This window comes from Mytilus trossulus, chromosome 9 (assembly GCF_036588685.1).
Source record: "Mytilus trossulus isolate FHL-02 chromosome 9, PNRI_Mtr1.1.1.hap1, whole genome shotgun sequence".
In the NCBI taxonomy this organism is placed as follows: domain Eukaryota; kingdom Metazoa; phylum Mollusca; class Bivalvia; order Mytilida; family Mytilidae; genus Mytilus; species Mytilus trossulus.
Window position 1 is genome coordinate 42,094,054 of NC_086381.1, and position 18,783 is coordinate 42,112,836.

General features: G+C 31.8%; 1 protein-coding gene across 1 annotated transcript in view; it reads left to right on the top strand.

Annotated features, from left to right (window-relative positions):
• Nucleotides 1-13,326: 13,326 nt before the first annotated feature.
• The window catches only part of LOC134684634 (uncharacterized), a 55,405-nt gene continuing 49,948 nt past the window's right edge, over nt 13,327-18,783 (top strand). The window contains exons 1-4 of the mRNA XM_063543936.1: nt 13,327-13,351; nt 15,938-16,114; nt 16,907-17,071; nt 17,304-17,423. Coding sequence (XP_063400006.1) covers nt 13,327-13,351; nt 15,938-16,114; nt 16,907-17,071; nt 17,304-17,423 — 487 coding nt within the window. The remainder of the gene's footprint in view (nt 13,352-15,937; nt 16,115-16,906; nt 17,072-17,303; nt 17,424-18,783) is intronic.

The window sequence follows — 18,783 nt, forward strand, 5'->3', positions numbered from 1 at the left end:
GTCACACCTTACCGGATAGCTCGAACGGACGCCTAACGGATAACTTTTTTTCAATCCATTCATGTCCGTTTGACGTTCGTTCTTATCCGTAGACGTTCGTCCATATTAGTTGCATGTCCGTTAAGCGTACGTTTTATCCGTCGACGTCCATTCTGTCAGGTTGAAAATTTTGAGCATGTTCAAAACTTTGAACGGACGTCCAACGGATAAAATATCCGTTGAACGTCCGTTAGGCGTCCGTTTTATACGGTACTCGTCCGTTTTGTATCCTTTATGTATCAGTTATGGGTACGTTATAGATCTGTTGGAGGTCCGGAAGATAAATTCACCAACGAACTTCTACTTGACGTGTAACGGATAAAACGTATGTTGAACGAATGAGAAACGGACTTCTACCGGACGTATTACGGATAAAACGGATGATGATCTGAAATCGATAAATGCCAATTAAAAATTTCGCTTCAGAAATGCCAATTATTGGTATGTCATATTTCTTAAGGTTCATGAATTCTCATTATTCATAATCGATCTTAAAGTAAGGGCAATTTTTCACAATCAAACAGCTCTTATTCAGGTCAAACACTGACCTTTTGCGTTATTTTGAAGAATAAACCAAAACCAGTTACACCTAAACATTTTGAATATTTATGCGATGTACATGTATTATTATTGTCGCCTTTAGTTTTTCCGTATATATTTGTTCATCCGTTGTATCCGGTACTCTTCCGTCAGGTGTCCGTTCTATGAAATACTCGTCCGTTGGATGTACGTTCGACATCGTTTTGTTCCGTAAGTTTCCGTTTCTCGTACGTTGCATATCCGATATGTGTCCGTTAGGCATCCGTTATACTATCGTTTTATTCGGTCAGTACATCAACGGACTACCAACGGATAACAATTTTGTCAACGGACAACTTTTATTTTCATCCGTTAGGCGTTCGTTCGTGCCTCGGTCACACCTTACCGGATCCGTTCATTTTCCGTTTTATCCGTTAAACGTCCGTTAAAATCCGTTTCTCATTCGTTCAAAATCTATTTTATCCGTTAGACGTCCGTTACAAGTCCGTTGGTGAATTTATTTGCCAGACCTCCAACGAATGTATAACGGACAGGTAACGGATACAAAAAGGATACGAAACGGACGAGTACAGTACAACACGGACGGCTGACGGACGTTCAACGTACATTTTATCTGTTGGACGTCCGTTCAGAGTTTTGAACATGCTCAAAATTTTCGACCGGACAGAACGGACATCGACGGATAAGACGTAAGCCTAACGGACATGCTACTGAGGACGGACGTCTTCGGATAAGAACGGACTTCACATCTCCAGCGCTTGATTTTACATCTCAAGCGCCAGACTTTAAATCTCCAGCGCTTGATTTTACATCTTCAGCGCTAGACTTTACATCTTCAGCGCTTGACTTTACATCTTCAACGCTAGACTTAACATATCTCCAGTACTAGATTTTACACATCTCCAGCGCTAGACTTTACATCCCCAGCGCTAGACTTTACATCTTCCGCGCTTGACTTTACATCTCCAGCGCTAGACTTAAGATCACCAGCGCTGGACTTAACATCTCCAGCGCTAGACTTTACATCTTCAGCGCTTGACTTTACATCTTCAGTGCTAGACTTTACATTTCTAGCGCTAGATTTTACATCTCCAGCGCTAGACTTTACACATCTTCAGCGCAGGACTTTTAAAGACACTTTATAATCTGTGTGAGACCAACAGGGCTCTGTAATTTTCGGCATTTCTGTTAAACAGTAAACTGTACAAATGTACGTACTTTTTATCACATGTTTTATGTACGTCAATATAAAAATAAGAAGATGTGGTATGATTGCCAATTGCATTAAGACAACTCTTCACAAAATGACATAGAACTTTAACAATATGATAAAAGTATTTAGAATAGAAATTTAAAGCTATATTTTCCGTTAATATGTTATACTTAACGTTTTACGTAACATAATACATCGGTGTCTTGATATCAATAATGCGAATTAGCACTGAATGTTAGGTAAATACATGACGGGTGTAATAAGCTTTTCAATTCGACATCGGTGAAATGCACATTGCGTTTCATCCTAAATACAAATGGTTTTAAAACAATTTCCGAAAAGACATTATTGTATTAAATAAATGGGTCTACATTGCACATCGCATGTATTAACAGTATATTTGAAATACTTTTCTGAAGTGCCAAATATAAGCTTTTTAAGTATTCAGTTTTCCTCAAACTATTCAAAACTATAAAAAGGGGCGTTCGACATTTGCGCCGATTTTTAAAATTGTCATTTTTTCATTTAAGTTGATTTCCTTTTTTCATTTGAGCCGATTTTATATTTGCTCTTAATTGCATTTACAGTTTAATACAGGTGAGTAACATTTAATTTTCGTGTATATAATCAGGTTGATTTTAGAAACAAATGTAGCGTTTGTACTTATGAACATCGAACTGTAGACGCATTTTTAGTGAGTGCATAGTTTGTCAAAGTATATGTTAACTTAAAAAACGTATGCTAGAAACAAATGATCAGAACCTGTTCGCGCTAAGCCCTTTGCATCGTTTGAGTTAGACGGACATGCACTATTAGAAAATCCAGGCCGTTACGTATGTTAAAGTCATAAGAAACCTCAAATCAAAAATATATAATGCATATGTTTTTTATAACTGAATGGATAGTTTTCATTGTAAAACTTATGTACATATACCTTTTTCTGAAGAAAATTCTTTAATTTATTCATATTTAGAAGAAGTTTACTTTATTTGAATTGCTTCCTTCCAGCAAGCAATTCCCCCGACATATTTTCCGTATGCAAGGTGACCTCAGTGTGACCCATCTCGTAAAAATCCGGTGACCACAATACGCATGGATGTCCTTAAAATAAACTATTATCTGAATTTACATGTTAAACATGTACTCAATTTCCATGCTTTTTTGTTTATTTTTCGTCAATTGCTGACAAACAGGTGACAATCGTTAAACTTCGGCTTCAATACACGAACTTTAATTACCTGCCATATTTTCACAACAACACTGACCGATTGAAAAAAAAATTGACGATTATACGAAATTTACACAAAAAAATTGAAACATTTGAGCATAGAAGACTAAGTTTATGATATTTGTATGCATTTGTTTAAGAATTGGAAGAACATTATTTTTACCGGTCACTCGTTTCTTATGACTTTAAAATACGAACTCTAGAAATGCCTGCATCAGTACGTAAGCTACAAGAAGAAAGGATGGAGTTCGTTATTGACAATTACGAAAAAATATAGAAGAGACGAAATCACAAGATGGAATATATTAGATGTGTTGCCTATAAATACTCAGCAAGAAAAAACGATTTATGATTTTAATATGTTCCGTTTTAATAGATTTTATTTTTTTTATTAGATTTTTAATTCGTCGTTCTAGTATAAATAGGGTGCTTTTATCTTAGGTTTTACTTCTTGATGTTATGTGAACATAACTGCGTTTAAATTGATTTATCTTGTTCGCCATCCTACGTCCACTTCCCCGTGGAGAGCAGAGGATAACATTTATATACACCTTATGATTGACAATTCATATCATTTGTACATCTAGGTAACGGAACAGGTCAATATGGTTAAATGAAATAAAACATTCACCTGTAATTTACCTGTAAAAATTCGGCGCAAATGAAAAGAAACTTCGGCTCTAATGAAAGAAAAAATCGTCTCAAATGCAGAACGCCGATAAAAAGGCGAACTGATTCTGATTCTTCAAAATGAGAGACAGACGCAGTGATCGAACAACAACAGTTTTAACTATGTCCACCTAGTCAAGGACTTCTTCAAAATGTGTTAGTTCCATAAAGAATGCAATTTGGTTGAAATGCAAAATGTCACTTGAAATACTACTATATACGTTGAATCAAACTTATACATTGTTCATGTTTTAAAAAGAATTTGTAAAGATTTTGACGAATTTATAATATCTTAATTTCTGCTGTGCAACGAAAATATAAAAAAGTTCAAATACTAATACATAGGTCTAAACACAACAGTTACTATTGTTAAAGTAAAACTGGATAGTGTTAATTTGCTTATTAAGATTTTTGGTTTGTTTGCGCCTCGTCAAATGGCATCACTGTGACTTTGAAATGAAGAATGACAATAAAAGCAGTGGTCCTGTATGTTTTTTGGCGTTGCATTTTACTGAATGTGTAACATGAATAAGTACACGACTACACCACTTGAATGAAACGAAAGTCGTTTAGGCGTTCTGCATCATAACTTCTTGGAAAAGGAATAGAACACTCCTACGTACATTGCAAATCAAGCGTCAACACAAGAAGGTTAACTTCAGGTACCTTTTGAAAAGGTATTGACAAACAATTGAATTCAGTCAATAGTTTTCTTGATATATTTAATGTAACAACCAATATTACAGAATAAAAACGATTTATCATGTATGATATTTGTATAGTAAGAATTGTTTAGAGAATGGAATATTTTAACTTCAATATGACTGAGAAAGACTTTCAGTTTGTTTATACTCTCATATATCATTTAAATATGAAGTTTTAATACAGCACACACCTTTAAATTGATATAAATATAAATTGAAATTAAAATATATTATGATACAAATCAATCGTTATAACAGATATGAAGATGTGACCTTAAGCTTGAAGTTAAAGAAGAATGAATACTATGAAACAAATGCATAAGTTATAGTTATAATACATCTATACAATATTGGACGATTACATTAGTACCTAGGGTCCTTGATAACCGATGTATGTGTAGTTCATCTTCAAAGGTCAACTCTGAAGTTTGATTAGTTAACTTCCAGTGATGGTTGTGGTCTTGTATTCAATGAAATGATACGTGATTTTTTTTTATAGTACTTGACATGTTAAAATTTTACTCGTATCAATTAGTACTTTGTTTGAAATAAAGATACATTCTGCATATTAGTTTGAAAGTGCAAATTTAAAAAAGATTATAGGGGAAAATCAACGGTTGTATTACAACTTTTATAGCGGACTACACAGTTACTTTTGCATAGGTACTATTTCTGTACTAAAAATATGTAGTACTTTTAATATTCAGTACTATTTTGTTACTTCAAAATTATCGTAATATTTAGGTACCTGTATTTTACAGTACTTTATTTGTACTTGAAATTTAAGTCCTGCAGTTTTTTTGGTTACTACCGTTACATTTTCAGCATTTAGAAAGATTTTTCTATTTCAAATTGCTTAAAGTTATGATTTTCAAACATGGAAATGTATTATTTCTGTACAAAAATATTTAGCAGAAATCAAGAACTGTAAAGTACAAGTACCTAAATATTACAATAATTTTAAAGTAAAGAAATAGTACTAAATATTAAAAAGTAAATTTACAGTACTGCATATTTTTAGTACAGAAATAGTATCTATGCGAAAGTAACTGTGTATACGGTATGCGTTTTTCTTATTGTTGAAAATCGTACGTTTCCCTTTAATGTCTTACATACCCTGCATTTGACATCTGGTGGATAGTTTTCGTAGGCAATCATACCACATCTCTTTATTATACTATAGATGACAAAGATGTAGCATGAATGTCAATGTGAAAACGTAACTCTCAACAAGACACCTACTGATAGAAATTAATATCTTTATGTCACCGTACGGCCTTGAACAGTGAGCCAAAACCCATGCTGCATAGTCAGCTACTGTAACAGTTAAAAGCCCGTTTAATATAAAATGTAAAACAATTTACTTACACGATAAGACTAATGGCCTAATCAACGTACAAAAAAGTACTTACCTTTTAAATTATAATAGTACAGTGCAAATCATAGTAAGAATTGCATCGAAATGTTTTTTCTTTTCTTTTTTTTTATAATTCATCTAGTTCCATATCGTATTTATTTGTCATACAGAACAATAGACATCAAATAATTAAAGCCGGCTTCAATAAGCTTTTATCTAGACTACTGGAGTATTTTCTTCTGTTCTTATTTATAAACTATCAAAATGATAAAACGATAAAAATGTTCACATGAGGTTAACATTTAAAACGATTTGTTTGTTTTATTGTTACAATAATAACCTTTCGTTCCCTCTCTATTTTCTACATTCTTTCAGAAATAACTACAGTATAAAAGAGATAACAATGTTTTTACATGTAGGTCTTATAATGAATAATGAAAACACCTTTATCCACTGTCGATATAAACTTTAAAAAAAAATTTAAACAAAATTCGGGTGAAATTTTATCTTATCGCTAATAGATGTTAATATGAATATTGTGAAGATTTTAAAGACCGTTGTTCGCATAAATACAGATTAATGCGAGGACTAAACTCGTTTGGACAAACCTTTGGTAATTTTGATAGTGTAATGTACAAATGCATTTAATCTAGTGAAGTCAAAGAAAGCTTTCGCAATGGAGAAATATTCTTAGTACTGGACGTTAAGCAAAAATAGACATAGACCATACACCAGCAAGTGAAACCAGAAACTAGATAGCTACTTAATTATCTAATAGATTCGAGATTGGATCGATATCAATCACTTTGACTTGTTGGGTTTAAAGCTAATTCACTATTGCATGATCGTGATTGGCCTAGATTTTGAGACTTTCTTAAAAGTCAGTTCTCCGAAAAAGAACTTTCAAATGCTTCAATAGAATTCAAGAGGATATGAAGGACTTAACTATGGATCGCATGTTGTTTTCAATGTTTGTGTCTCTAATGGTTGGAAATGCAATGGCTCTTATTCAAGGAGGGTAAGCAAATTAAAACACCTACTAAACAAATATTTTGTTAAGGGGGAAAATACTTTTTAATTTGTAAGTCAAACTATTTTTAAAAATAAATAAATAAATAGACACATTTGTAAAGAACAAACACATTGAAATTGTTGCGGTACAAAAGTTATACTTAATTAGTACGATGCTTGATAAAAACATCTAAATTATCATAATTAGTTTTCTTTAAACATTTCAATAAAATTAGCCCACTGGAACTTACTCAAATATCAAAGAGCTTGTCATTTTTCGACGTTGATATGACCAGTGAAGCCCGTGACCTATAGCCTTAAACATCTACGTCAGTTGGTCTCTGGTGGAGAGTTATCTCATTGGCAATCACACCGCATCTTTTTTTTATAGTACCATAGTCGTGTTGTATATCAAGCTTAAAAGCTACAAACAGGGTAACAAAATGGTTTAGTATACAAACGAAAAACGACATAGATAAGTGCACTATTTTTTTTCGATTTTCATTTCAATTTTAGATTATCCTAGTTGAATACAAAATCTTTTTAAAAAAAAGGTGACATTGTCTTGAAGAAAGGATACAGATATATTATATAAGCACATTTTTTTCTAACTTGTATCGCAATGAAAATGATTTTTACCGAATATGTGATTTTGCTCAAAGAGATTTGAATAGTTAGTACACTCTATTGACAGTTATATTAAGGATCTACACCTCTGAGGAACCAAAAATTCTAGAATATTTTTTTTTAAATCTGATGTTTGGGTTTATATGACTGTAAAAAAAATAACTGGTAAAGAAAAAAGCATATGGTGGTGTGCTTCTTTTGTTTTACTACGGCTCTTTGAAAGTACCTTGAAAGTACCTAATTTTGATGATTTTCCCATTTTTCATCGATCTTCACCCATGTTAGGGCTATTATCTTGAAAGACAAAATCACAGTTCCACAATTAAACTGTTTTTCATACTCTCAATAAAGATGAAAGGGACCAATCTGAATAAATTCAACTAAAATATATAACAAAGTTTTATCCTCTTTTGATGCTTTTTCGTGTCAAATTTACCATGTTGTCAATTTTTGTGAAATTTGTGATTTTTCTCTATTTAAAGAATAAACTGCATAGTATTTCAACTTCCTTGTTATATATGATTAACAAAATAAATATCTAGGAAATTTGAAAAGAAAAAGTTATATGGGATGTTTATGTTTATGTTTCTGGTTAAATCATTGTTTTTTCCCTCGCCCATTTCTCTCAAAATTTCAGCTAAAAAGACCGACTTGGTTATTAATTAAATTTGAAAATTTCATTACTCAAAAACTACTTACTGAAAGTACAAAATTCTTTCATAGAGTAAGTTTGATTATGATAGTTATCAAATTCATTTCTATTTTTCACTTGTATCACATGTTTTGGAAATAATTCCAGAACCAGATGCAATAAGACTACACGAGACTGAAACGTCAGAAGAATACATCCTTAATGTTCTAATTTGATATCAGATATAAAGCATTGAAAAAGAAACCCAACACATATCATACAATTATCAAATATTTACTTAATATGTTCCCAAATTATGTTTGATATCAAATGCGTAATGGCCTAGTTGTAAATTTTATGTAGTGAATTTAATTTACGTAGGGTGAGCCAAACAATTAAATTTAAATGTTTTCATTTCATCAAATGTGCTTTGTAAATCTATTCTAGCTGTGCTTTATCTCTGACATCAACTATAAGTAAAAATTCATATGAATTCAATTAGATCGGTGAAAATATCCTGACCGGACTTTATGGTATGTCACATTTAAGACGCAGTTTCGGAATTCTCCGGAATATATATTTTTTGAAAATGTGTGAACTGTTTCCAAATATGAAGACTGCATATTTTGACCATAAACTCAATCAAACTTATATACTTTATTATTCTTTCAAAATGCAACTATATAGGCAATGACATGCGTTTGTGAGATTTCATTAATTTAACTTTGACATAGTGTATTGTTTAGTTTAAATGTTACACAATACATTCACCACAAAAGTCAAAAAGTCTGAAAAGACCAGTTTTTGTCTAAATTTGCATGAATTTTTACTCGACATTCTTAATTTGTCTGAATAATTTAAAAAAAAATGTTGACGTATGAATTTGTTTTATCAGATTCTTGATTTTTCTTGACAAGTGTCTTGACCGTATGAACATTGTCTTAAAATTTCTCTACACTTCCTGTATCATCTGATAATAGTCTGGATTAGTCTCGACCAATTATTGACTGTCTTAAATTTGTCTTGATCTGTCTTGACATATTCTTGACATTCTTAATGATGTCTCGATCTGTCTTGACATATTCTTGACATTCTTAATAATGTATGAATATGTCTCGACACACTCTTGACAGTGTTAAATATCTCTTGACACTATCTCAACAGTATAAATTTCAAAAAGAAATTTAAGATCTATATTATGCATGCCTAATTGAGATCCATTTCATAACACCAATGATTTCTATAGAAAATGGACCCATTATACAAACATTTTTTTTATTATTCCTGGAGAAGATAATAGTTTTCTTTTAATCTTTAAGGAATATTCAATTTTTTTTGGTTAAAATAATTAACTTTACGGTGACCTATAGTTCTTAATTTTTGTGTCATTTTGGTCTTTTGTGGATAGTTGTCTCATTGGCAATCATACCACATCTTCTTCTTATATTTATAATTTTGATGAAGGAAATCAATTTTTATTTCATTTTTTTCCCCATCAAAATAATGTTTCATTTTGAACAAACTTTTTAAATTGTAGTGACATGGTCAGTCAACTGATAAGTTGTATGGCTTATTACAGGTACAGCAGTAATTTGAAAAATGCGTGTACTCTGGGGTGTGGAATGCCTTAAATGAATGGGGGACATCCTGTCCATGAGTATAACACTTAATATATATTCCAATAGATGACATTACACACAAATTTCTTCTGTTAAATGAATGATTTGTATATCATCATAATTTGCTATTTATACAAACAACATTTTATAACAATAATTATATACCAAATAAACATTAAATATTATGAATGTAAAATGAAATATGATTGGTTTTAATCTTTTAATTTATAATGTTTAGGAATCCAAATTTGTAATTATTTAAAAAAACAATTTTAAATTGTTTTACATCAACACACCCAGATTTTTATTATTTTATACATCAGATTGCATAGCCATACATTTTGTATTTGCATTTGTAAAACATTTAAATACCCAAATTTTCAATTATTTTACATGCCCAATTTTATTTTGAAGTGTAACTTGAAACAACAGGATATTGTAATAAGAGAAATACACATTAAAGTTATATCATGAATATTGGTCATGATTTGTAAAACTCAAAACTGTCAAGTTAATTTAAGACCCAATTCAAAATGTTCAGAATATGTCAAGCCATACTGAGAAAAAATAAGACATTATTCAAATGTCAAGAATTTGTCAAGAAATTTAAAGACCATATTCAGAATGTCGAGAAGATGTCAAGTACATTTCATACAAATTTGATATTAATGAGAATTTATCAAGAAAAATTAAGACACAAGTCATACTTTTGGAGAATGTCGAGTAAAAGTTCATGCAAATTAAGACAAAAAATGTTTTTTCAGACTTTTGGACTTTTGTAGTGATTGTTATGTTGTAGTTTTTTTTTTTTGATTTTGTTATCATTATCGTACAGACAATTGTATACATTTCAATTATCAAATTAAGATATAAATATACAATACGTAAAACGAAGATAAAGGAATAACAACAGAGACTGATGTATACAGATCCCAAAACAATAGCAGTTTAATGATTTTTAAAACTGTTTATTTTTACAAAGGTTAAAGTAATAACCGTGGCTGCGTATTTATATATCCCAAATGAATAGAACTTTGGCGATTTCGTGTCACGATATCAAAGTAGCTTGGGTTCGAATCCCGGCGAGGGAAGAACAAACAATTTGCGAAAGCAAGTTGATAGATCTAACATTGTTGGGTTGATGTTTAGACGAGTTGTATATACATTATGTACACAGCCATGTATCACCATCATTGATGGCGATCCGATGGATAAATCTGTTATAGAGTTGTCACTGACTCAGACGTACTTATAAGTATAATTATTTTCTGTGACTTCATCTTAATATTTTTAATATAGAACAAAAATGTTTTGCGAAAGCAAATGTACAGATTTAACATCAACCCAACAATGTAAGATATGTAAATTTGCTTTCGTAATTTTTTTGTTCTTCCCTCGCCGGGATTCGAACTCATGCTACTGAGATATCGTGATACCAAATCGCCTGCACTGCAGCCGTCCCGCTAGAGCACAATATATATTATAGATATATATCATTTTTTTTTAATCTTGTATCAAGCGAATTTATTATACCTTTGGTTTATATATATATTTTATTCTGAAGAACCTACATTTTATATTATAGATGATATGTTGAAAGTTCGAAATACTTTCTTCATATTGAAATATATATAGAAAATCTCAACGATAAAATTGAAAAATAACTTCATCCAAATTGATGGGAAATTTGCATGTTAACAATAGGATATATATAATATATATATTTTTTTTATTTTAGAAGTCATGTCTGCACACACTATGGCTATCGCCGAGAGAAATACTATACGGATTGTGGATTTTGGAGCTGGTCAGCTTGTACAAAATACAGGTATTTTTGCTGCCTTAAATTTAAATCAGAAAACCTTATTACCAATGCTCTTCAACTTCGTACTTTATTTGGTCTTTTTAACTTTTTGGATTCGAGTTTCACTGATGAGTCTTTTGTAGACGAAACATGCGTTTAGCGTATATACAAAATTTAGTCCTGGTATCTATGGTGAGTTTAAAGCAAGCCAAGATAGACGTGTATCAGGATCGGATCAAGTTACTGTTATAATCGTGAAGAGGGCGTATGTCGAATTTAGCTCACATGACCCACGTAAGCATTTCACTAGGCGTCCGTCCTCCGTCTTCGTCTGTTTACTTTTTTAAAAATCTTCTCCTCTGAAACTATTGGGTCAAATTTAACCAAACCTGGCCAGAATCATTGGGGTATTTAGTTTTAAAAAATGTGACGGATGACCTGACTAACCAACCACAATGGCTGCCATGGCTAAAAATAGAACAAAATATAGAGTTGGCTTATATCTCTGAAACCAACGCATTTGAAGCAAATCTGACACGCGTTAAAATCGTCTTTAAGGTCAAGATCTATCTGTCCTGAAATTTTTAGACAAATTAAACAAACCATTGTTGGATATCTGCCCCTGAATTGGTTATTTTAACGAAATTTGTACAGTTTTTGGTTATCATATTGAATATCATGTTCAGCAAAGTAAGATCTTCAAAATAGTCAGCATGACCAATATGGTTAAGTGACCCCTTGAGGAATTATTGTCTTTTATAGTAAATTTTCAAATTTTTTGTAATCTTACAAAAATCTTTTCCTCTAAAACTACTGAGACTAAAACCAAATTGGTCACACTCATTTTTAGGGTATCTAGTTTTAAAAATGTGTCCGACGAACACACCAGCCAACCAACATCGCCGACAAAACTAAAAATAGAAAATAGGGGGGAAAATGCAGTTTTTGGCTTATATCTCTGAAAGTAAAGCATTTAAAGGAAGTGTATATAAATAAAAGTGTTTATCAGGCTAAGACATATTTGTCCTGAAATTTTCAGACGAATCAGACAAATTGTTGTGCTGCATCTGAATTAAAAATGTTAAGGAAATTTTGTTGTTTTTGGTTATTTTTTTTAATATTATTATAGGTAGAGATACATGATAAACTGCAATTATATTCAACAAGGTGGGATCTATAAATAAGTCGGCATGATCAAAATGGTCAATTGACCTCATAAGAAGGTATTGCTCTTGAAATCAAATTTAACAATTTTTCGTATTTTGTTTGTAATCTTTTACAAAATTTAAGTCTTCTCCTGAAACAACTGATACAAATTTAAACAAACCTTGCCACCAGCAAGAATTAGGGTATTCATTTTTTTAAAGAAAAAAAACCATGTTTGTCCGATGACCCTGCCTGCCAACCAATATGGCCGACATAGCTGAAAATAGAACATTAGGGGAAATGCAGTTTTTGACTTTTTTCTCTGAAACTAAGGCAAAAGAACTTTTATAACGGTTACATTATTTCATGCATTAATTGTAAAAAAAAATCATAAGAGCAACACAGGCTCCTTTGAGCCTCTAGTTTATGTGATATATATGTAAGACTCAGATCGTCGTCTCATCCTCAAACTGACGTCCAATACGACGCAACATGGTCGATTCAATCAAGGTCTGTTGCCCTCTAGAACTGATGAAGCCCAGCGTGATATCGTGTATAACCAGAACGATGTCCGATCGATTGGATGTAGTCTCCTCTTTTCGATGTCCAATACAATTGAATTATTTATTTTGATTTTTTCTTAATTCATATTTCTCCGAAGTGATCGTTTTATTTTGTATAATATGTCGTAAATAGACTTAATGTTTTTTATATTCATTGAACATCATAGGGATTAAAATGACAAATGATATAGAAAAACAGAGTATGTATCATCTGATTCCAGAGAATTTCCATGGTTAAACGACAACATGAACAAGATATTACACGGCCATACAATAGTTTGTGTGGAAGACTTTGCTCCACTGTATACACATTGTTTACATACTTTCATTGTCAGATGGATAAATGGGGTTTTGGGTATACAACAATAAGACAGATATCCAACACACAAAGATCATGATGATTACAGAAAGATGCACCAATATAGACGGATGTTTGAAAGTTGAATCCTAGGAATAAAGGAGCAGAACCGGATGAAAGAAGAGAATGTTTTGACGATCTATGCGTTTGAATTGAGACATCTGGTTGAAACGCCCCCTCATTATATCCTTGGCTGTAAACCCTCTTTAAAAAATAGCCGAGGAGTGGACATTGATTAGAGAGCAAACCAATACTTTGTTTAATATCGATCGTTAACTTTTAATCGTACTCTTTTATGATGCAAGATTGGATGTCAATCTGAGTCCTACATATACATGATATATACCTTTTTAAAGTTATTTGCATTCATACAAATACATGTCTTTGTTTTTATTTTCACCACTTCTTTGATTAAATGTTACCCGGTACACTTTCAGAAGTGAATTCTATTCCTACCTGAGATGTTGTCCAGGTTACAGAAGTAATGGATACAGTTGTCCAGACCGTAAGTTATATTTTAACAATAAATATTTCTATATGTCACTTATCTGTTAAACAACCGAAGATTTACCAACCAAGAACCTGCAAAAGGAATCAATCAATATACATTCTGAGTTTTATATCTAAAACAAAATTTCTAAAATAATACTGTCGTGTTTCGTAATAAGTATTTACGTTTCGTAAGATCACATACGCTTAATTAAAGATTGGTATAACTACGCAGTATCAGTTATTATATCTTCTTTTTCTTATTTTGTGTTCAGATTGTCCAGTTTAATATAATATTATTGACAATGAATTGCTGATGGAGAATTTCGCTTTTATTTTGCTCCTTTTATTTCTGAGACATTCGTAACTTTGATTTTGTTTTAAAAGGTATTAAGTTATTAATAAGTTTTGTTTTCAACTCCAACTTGTATCCGTTTTCAAGAGGTCTTACAGTGAAACATGAATGATATATGTGTGAAAGGATTTTCTCTTACATTAATAAAGTTCAAGCTATAGTTGTCAGTGTTGGTTTGATGTTCACGTTCGAATGTTTTTCTTATTAACAGTGTATACTGTTTTAGGGATTGTCGCAATGTTTTAAAGAAACAGACCTTTTCCTCGAATTAAAATATCAACCTATTTTTCTTGTGTTTTTATTCATGTATGCTAGTTTGCAGTTTGTATAAATTACTTCCGGTAGAATAACTCCTTGGTAACCAATAATTAAACAAAATTTATAATCAATGCTTATATAAATGATTTTATCAATATTAACGAATCTATTATCCAAACTATTATACAAGTATCCGTCATATATAATATTAATATCCGGTTTTCTACAACACTTGTGTTAGCCAGTTATTATTCTCAGTGCGACGTTTTGAATTTTTGTTTGTATTTTTTGGGGCAATTTAAAAATGGCTTTACAGTTTGGACAATACAACGAACTGTCAATATTTATAATTTGGATTTGCACAAAATCACTTTTTTAAGACTACTAATTATGAATTTACGTTCAATCAGTTGGAAGTGTACTGATTGATAATTTAGTCTGAGAGAACATGGTTTATGTATAAGTACATGTTTAACACCGCCACATTCCGTATGTATGTACCTGTCCCAAGTCAGTACCCAGTAATTCAGTGTTTGTTGTTTCTTGATGTGCTTCATATTTGTTTTTCGTTTATTGCTTGTACAATGATTAGTCTGTTATTTTTCTCATTTGAACTGTTTAACATTTGTCATTCTGGACCTTTTATAGCTGACTATGTAGCATGGGCTTTGCTCGTTGTTGTAGGCCGTATGGTGATCTATAGTTGTTAATCTCTGTTTCATTCTGGTCTTTTGTAAGTAGTCGTCTCATTGTCTTCTCATCACTCGTCGTCCGTCGTCAGTCGTCCGTCGTCTGTCGTCCGTCGTCGTTAACTTTACCAAAAATCTTCTCCTTACTATATGATGCCTTTTTAAATTTGTTTTAATGTTGAGTTTAAAAACTTTGTATAAGGCACACGCAAATATATTAGATTCTGCCATGTTCTATTTTTATGTACCTATCCAAAACTAGGAACCTGTTATGTTGAGTGTCATGTTGGTTTATCGTTTGATTATTTGTTAATATTGTAGTCTTAGTTAATACAAGGCAAATGGTTTTTACTTTCGATTTGTGTCAGATTTTGCCTTACAGAAGTTTTTATAATTTACTTTACGGTATGGGTTTTGAATATTAATGATGATCGAAGGGTGACCTGTATTTGTACACAGATATGGCTTTCCCCCCTTATCGATAATGTTTATAACGTTGTATCGTTGACAATCGTACCACATTTGCATATTTCTATGCAATAATAACTGTTTACAACTCACTTACCGAGTTCTATTACAATTGATTACTATGATGAAAACAAATTTTGTTTCTACTAATTAACTTGCAAATTTGCAGCAATTTGTGCCGGAAAAATCAATCCATCGGCATGCCATAAATACTATTACAGTGATGTCATTATCTACAGACCGGGGGCCGGAAATCCACAGCGTAACAGTGGGGGACATTGTCAAACCCCTGAACAATGTGCTGGCTGCAACGATGGTTTTTATGCTGACCGTGCTTACTGTCGTAGTGAGTCTTTAATATTTTTGATAAATAGAAAGGTATTTGTGTCCATATTATTCACACACAAACTTTTTGTGAAAAAAGAAGATGAGAAAAAATTGAAGAGGCACGATTTATAAGCCACTTCACGATAAGGAAAAAGTAAAAACACAAAAATACTGAACTCCGAGGAAAATTCAAAAAGGAAAATCAAAAATCAAAAGGCAAAATAAGGAAACAACAGCCAGTAAATCTTAAATTATTTTTCCATATTTCCGTATGACGTAAAACTATTTATACAGAATCGGTTATGTCAAATGCATTAATATTGATCCTTAACATGCTACAAAAAATATAACTAGACATTAATCAACCATCAATAACTATCAATTAAACAACAAATATATTGAAAACTATATTGCATTTGTTCAAAAAGTAAAACAAATGTATATTTGTAAGACTATTTAAGCAGAGTTGCGTTCGATTTCGTAGCGGCTACGTAGTGCTACGTAGATGTTTGTCTACTGAACGATAAACTAGCTTAGCTGCTATCAATATTTAGGTAGCAGCTAGGCTAGCTAAACGTTCAAGAGTCATAAATCTACGTAGCCCTATGTAGCCGCTACGATGTTGAACGCAGCCCTGTTAAACGATGTTGCGAATCTCAGTACAAGTCAATAAACATCATCTATCTTTTATAAAGATAAAACCAAATAATATACATCTGAAATTAAAGAGAGATAAAACACGTGGGTGGAAATATTGTATATGCTTTCCCTCATCTACGTAGTTTGAAATATGCAATATGTTTGCTTTTAGTGTGTCCACCTATAACTCATTGTAAACACAGACGTTGTACTAGTATACCTAGTAACCACTGCGAGTATTGTGACGGGGAAATTGTAGACAAACTGTACTGGAGAGCGTATACCAGACATAGAGATGCTAATGGCAACAGCGATCCACATTTCAAGAATTGCATACGTAAGTGACGTTCATATATGAAAATATTGCTATGAATAATTTCATTCCAAAACTATGAAAATATTCTATTAATAGATTTATATGAAATAAACACACTTGAGGAGCTTTTTATGTTCTTTTATCTTTGGTATTTGAATACATATTATAAAAACAATCATGTGTGTCGGTCAACAAGTAATGTGTCAATTGGCATTTCAATTCGACTATACTTTCCTTTTTTTTTATTGTTTAGAAACTTGTTCATGGCGTGCAGACAGCAAACGATGTTACCCAGGAACATGTAGCAAAGAAATATCAACGTCTTGTAAATGTCTAGATGGGTTCGGTGGTCCTGATCATAACTGCGATCATAGTAAGTATACATGACATTAAAGACCTGTTGGTGACCTTCCGCTGTTGTTGTTTGTTTTTTCTATGGTCGGGTTGTTGTCTCTTTGATACATTCCCCATTTCCATTCTCAATTTTATGAGACTGAATTGGAAATACATCAATATTAATTATACTATTATATATGTTTATCTTTAAAGAGGGGCGTTATCTACGTTTTAGACAAATGTTAGAATAAGAATTTTGTAAAAGAGAAATACTGAAAACAAATTTCCATGTTATCAGTCAATGTGGATCAATTTTGTGAAACTAAGCTTTTAAAAACATCCCTTATATATTTTGGCCTCTTATTTCAATATTTTATTTTTCCCTTAGCCGGACATAAAGTACCAATGAGTTAAGCTTGATTTGATATAAGTTATTAAAAGGAAAATAATGTCAATATGAAGGGTGATACAAGGGAGAGTCAGTAAGAATCTTTCTCGTACAATTATTTACCACCATTCGTTATTATAAGGTAAAAACGATGACTTCTAAATTCTAAATCTATTACATGTATCAAACAGATTCGGAACATCGACGTTATACGATTGCAAATGCATGTCTGGTTATATATTTATCTTATCTTTGCGTATAATGTACTTATCCCCCATGCCTACAATTGTGCACGTGCAAATTCGTGTCTCATCCTAGCGTTGAAAAAACATCTCCGTTACGTAAGGGATAAGGAAAATTTATTTTGTCTTTATTTGTATAAAGCAGAGTAAGTGCACGAAGTCTTTTGAGATAAAAAAAAATATAAAAGGCGCACATAACGACCAACCATAATTAGCTATACTATTAATTCTGAATGCCATGTTATGCTCATAAAATGATATTTAATAGCTTATTGTTGGGCATCTCAAATAGATTGACTTTGTCCTTTGAGTCGGTACGGCAAAAGTGAGAAAAGCAATCAAGTTGAGATTACCAATGATAATATGTTGATCACTAATTTACCTATGCCGACGTTGTAATTTCAATGACAACGGCAAGTTCGCACTTATTTTTTTCTAGCGCTAATGTTGATATCACTCTACTATGCTGAGTAAGAAAATCGTCAGTCAGTAAGATCAGAGATACAATTCGTAACATAAAGATAAAGATATAAAATATATTGTGCGCAGATTAGGTCTAAATTACGCATGATACATACTCTTAAAAATCATAGCGAGTTAATTCATTGTAAAACAATTTCTTGGACTTTTTTAAACATTGATAAACGATTAGTAAGTTGATATAGGTTAAATGTCTATGAAAATAAGCTAACAATATGTAAAATTTAATTTATAAATCAGAATGGTTGGATGTCCTAGAACTTGGAATTTTGTAATGTAATCAATAT